Below are 4,869 nucleotides of genomic sequence, written 5' to 3' on the forward strand. Positions count from 1 at the left end.
ACCACATGGAGCTGAATATAGTTAGACAGTTCTTTATTGGCTGCACACTACACGCATCATGGAATTTTCTAAGTCATATGTACTTCAGCCACAAATATAGGGAACACCTCCCCAGGGATTTTATCTACTTGAGCTGGAATGACACTGTGCTAAAGCATGCCCTTTCGCAGCACAACTGGATAAGCGGTCCCCTAACATGACATATTGACACACGTCTCCACTGTACCCTTGTCGCAAGGGGTGACAAATCACAGAACTTAGACCAATTTAATGATGTAGTATTCAGAGACATACATAATAAAGAAAATTTAACAAAAAATTGAAGAGCATCTGCAACATGAGTGTTTTTTTTATTATTATCAAATAAGATTTTATTAGACCCCCCCTAAGGGCAATCGCTATACATTGATCTTGTATTTACAATCACATACAGACTATGCAATATACAATTTTAAATATGACAATTTTAATGCAACATTTACAGATGTGAAAGGCCAGCCTAACCACGAAAAAAGTTTAATGTTTCAACACACAAGCCATTATCTGAAAGAAACGTAGGGAGCTTGTGTCAAAATTTCAAGTGTTATCACATTCTGTTGCTAGGATTTGAGGGTGCTAATATTACCATATTATAAGGAAGAGATGTCTAAACTTCATGGCTAAAACAGCCATACATTTAACATGGAATTCTTGAAGAGCCATACAAAAAATATAATAAATAGAAGTTTAAATTTACTAAAAAGCTGACACAGACGGAGTAGTTTTCTGCTCACTGAACATGTTACATTTTTAAAACACAGTATCAATATAATGCATTTTGACTGTGCTTGCTTCTTCCTTAGACTTCAGAATGTCTTTGCATAGGAATACAGTACTATAACAAAGCCATACAGTAACGCAGCAGTCAGTGTTTCTCCTTGTAATTCCTTCCTTCCTACAATTTAACAGTAAACCACTGCTGAACCATAAAAATTGTATCTTTGACCAACAACATACAGATGGTGCCTAGTGATTTTTTTTTTTTTAATATCTTAACAGGTTGCAACATCTCTCCATCTCAGTTTGCAACAGCAACAAGTTGACTGAAGGCTTTGGCTCCCATGACTGTATAGTAAATGTGAATTCAGTCAGGTGGGGTAGCTAGGTTGACGTTCTGTTCAAACATTAACCATTTCCAATCCAAGGTTTGTTTTCCTTCTCAAATGGCAACCTCCTTCAGCTGAGGGTTCAACTACCAATCTGAGCCTAGGTTGGAAATGTCAGAAACGTTCTTAACCTATGTAGAGCAACATAACAAAATTAAACAAGTGGTTTAGGGGTTTTAAAGTAAATATTGGAAATCTTTTCTTTGAAAACAAACACGTTTCCTTTTAATAACTTCCACCTACATTTCAAACAGTCCGACTTGGAATAAGATTTTCTTTCAGCAATGAAGACAACGTTTACAAGCACTTAACCTTAAAAAAAAAAAAAAAAAAATCCTGGGGTTTTTTGGCTTATTTGCGGATAAACTGTCTCATTTTACAGTGTAGTACTAACTTTTTTTTTTTTTTTTTTAAATAAAAGTGCAAAAAAGTGTCTTTAAATTCTAAACAATGCTATAGGAAACACGTTTATGGTGACAGTGTATACGGTTCACGAAAACACCCAAGACTTAATATATTTAGTTGTGAGTCGCAGTCATGGATGTGTTTTCTTTAAGTTAGTTAATTACACTCCATTTGGTTGTCTTTAGTAGACAAACACTGCTCTGCTATGGACACGGCAGTGCGCAGTGAACTAGGTTGACTTCAGTCAGTATGAGAAAGAAAAACATCCACATCACGTACAAAAAGTAGATAATTGTCGTGGCAAAACCGAAGCGTTTGAAAGCGTGCTCCGATGCTGTCACAGTGTGTTTTTGTTGTTGTTGTCTGTGTTCCCAATGAAAGTAATCGAATACGCCAAATCCCAAACTGTCACAGGCTACATTCCCATATAGCAGCATCTGAAAGGGCCAGCCCATTTCAAAATGTCGACCGGTGAAAAAAAGTCCAGCACCTTCAAAACGTGTACAAATCCTTCCACAAGGCTTAACACAGATGGCCAATACCGCACATATATAAGAAATTAGCTAAGTAAACGTGTCCTCGTTTCCTTTTGGTTTGGGGCAGTATCGTCAAAATGACTGCATGGTGTTTACCTTAAGTCAACATCGCCATATAGTCCATAGACGGTAGAAAAACAAACAGTCGGCGCCAAAATTACCGTTTCTTTTTCTGCTTCAGAGATTTCCTGCGTTTCAGGATCATTTCGTATAGTTTGTCCATTCCTTCAGGGAGCCCCTCTCCAATGATGGCGCAAGCTGGTTGCACGTGGTACGCGGTGGAGGGGCAGAGCTCGTGAAGCGCCAGCTGCTTTTCAATGTCCGCCACGGGGAGCGACTTGGGCAGGTCCTGCTTGTTGGCTATGACCAACAACGGCGTGCCCTGGTTCTCCGCAAACTTGGTGACTTTGTGCAGTTCTGTTTTAGCCTCCTCCAGTCTGTCTACGTCGACCGAATCCACTACGTATATAATTCCATCGGTACACCGGCTGTAGGACTTCCAAAGCGGCCGCAGTTTCTCTTGCCCCCCGACATCCCAAAAGTGGCAGCTGATGCCTTTGGCGGTACCGTTGCTGAGTTTTATCTTCTCCGTGTTGAACCCTATGGTGGGCACGGTGTTGACAAACTCGTTGAATTTCAGCCGGTACAATACAGTTGTCTTGCCCGCTGAGTCCAAGCCCAACATGACAATATGAAGCGACTGGAAGGCGGATACGTTGGAAAAACTGTTTCCCATTTTTTTAATTTTTGTTTTATTTTAGTGTTTGAAAGTGCTACAAACAATATCCAAAAAGAAAAAAAAAAAAAAAAAACCCCAACAAAACAGCTAAAGGGGAAAAAAATCAAGACGAGTCGTTTATCATTTATGCGGCAGTTGTGTTTGGAAGGCAATTCATCAATTAGCTATAGATACATACAGCTATAGAGAGTAAAAATACAGCGTGTTTACTTTAAATATCCACCAACTTCACACTAACGTGGTTTTAAAGAAAATCAACGTAATCCTGTTTTCTCCTGAGTAAATACATTCAATAATATTCCAATTCAACTTGAATTCCACAGCTGCACGAGCGCAAACAGCAGTTTCTCAATCATATTTCAAATCCAATGTAAAATCCAATTCGTCCGTACGCTGTGCCAAAAAAGAACCACTCTACCAGCATTTGCTGTACTGAAGAATTCCCTTTGGTTCCTTGTCGCAAGGAAAAGACTGTACAATGATGTTTCTTTTCTATTTTTTTTACCTTGAATCTTGTGAAGGTACAATTCCCACTCCGATGTTGTTTTCTGTGTCTCGGCTATTTTACCTTAACAAAACAATTGTGTGAACACGCAGACGGTTTAATGTATGCTCCTTGTTTGTGAATGAAGTCCTTTTATTTTAATCCCGACACTTGCTTGGGTTGGTTAGGAGCCAGTCCCTGTAAACAGTTCATTTCATGAAGATCAGTTGTCTAATAGTAACCTAACTCCCTCAGCTTGTATAAAAAGCAGTCCCTCGGAACGCTACATTTCCAAGCCCCGCCCATTTAAAGTGATAATGGTGCTTTTTTCAGACAATTCTCCCAAGAACCCGTCGAGATTAAAACACACAAAGTAATTACAAGAAGGCAGGCGAATTTACGCACTAGGTCATTGACGAAGCAAAGCACTTGAATTTCGTCCCAAATTAATACTGTTTATCTGACTGACTAACGGTTAAAGGTTATATATATATATATATATATATATATATATATATATATAATGATATGTATATATATATATAATATATATATATTAGGGTCCCTAACCTTTTCCTTTTAGGGTCTATTCTGGGAAAAGAGCATTTAAGATTGTGGTATTGTAGATCTTGATAAATGTTTAGTCACTGCAAGACACAAGACTTGCGCGCCATCTGCTTGTAAAGTAAGTTATTACTGCTTGTCTACCTTGTATGTAAATTAATTGACCAAATCTGGACTCATTTTGATCCTACCAGTTATAATGTTATCATAAGTTGCATTTTTTTAAAAATTATTTTTATAACATTTTTAATTAATTAATTTTTAATTATTATGTCGATGAGGATTAAAACTGTGAAGTGGCTCTCAGAGAGAGAGAGAGAGAGAGAGAGAGAGAGAGAGAGAGAGAGCGAGAGAGATGTTTTCTCTGCCTCAAGGTCATGCCTTGTTTCCCTGTCTTTCGTTATCAGTGCCTAGCTAGTTTCTGTGTTTGTTTCGGTGGCATACAGTTCTGGGGGCGGGGCTGAGCTAGCAGGCACTCCACAGTGGATGTGAGCTACCAAACCCAGGACAGTGGCCAGCATGCAGGCGTTTAGTTTTATTTCCAGTAAAATGTCATCTTGGTGGCAGGCGTCTGAGTCCCCACTGCTCCCTGTGATGGACTGAAAATATTCAGCACTTTCAGTCATCTACCTCTCTCCAGAAGTCAGGAGCCAAGCAGATTGGAAATCTGACAGGAAATTAACTGTACTCTTAATGAGCAGCCAAAGACACATATGGTGAACAAATGTCTCAACAGCAATGGTTATGCATCGGTCCAATTACTAGCCATGTCTATAGTAAAACAAATAAATAAATACATAAATACATTAATCTTACAATATGATCTGTGTAAATAACTTGAACAAACAAGGTATATTAGTTCTGAACCAAATCTGAAAAGTCAAGCCTATAGAGAGGCTAACTTTAACACTTATTCTGTTATAAGCTTAATGCATGAACTTCTTTTATATTGATAAGACGTGGGCTTTCTTGCTATGTCTGCAGACTTTGTGTGAG

The 4,869-nt window shown here is 38.5% G+C and overlaps 1 protein-coding gene across 1 annotated transcript; it reads right to left on the reverse strand.

Annotated features, from left to right (window-relative positions):
* Positions 1 to 333: 333 nt before the first annotated feature.
* Positions 334 to 3,553, reverse strand: LOC121322954 (ADP-ribosylation factor-like protein 4C). Its single transcript, XM_041263603.1, has one exon. The coding sequence runs from the start codon at positions 2,820 to 2,822 to the stop codon at positions 2,244 to 2,246; it is 579 nt and encodes a 192-aa protein (XP_041119537.1). The 5' UTR covers positions 2,823 to 3,553; the 3' UTR covers positions 334 to 2,243.
* Positions 3,554 to 4,869: the final 1,316 nt, after the last annotated feature.

The sequence above is a fragment of the Polyodon spathula genome, chromosome 11 (assembly GCF_017654505.1).
Source record: "Polyodon spathula isolate WHYD16114869_AA chromosome 11, ASM1765450v1, whole genome shotgun sequence".
NCBI classification, from domain to species: Eukaryota; Metazoa; Chordata; class Actinopteri; order Acipenseriformes; family Polyodontidae; genus Polyodon; species Polyodon spathula.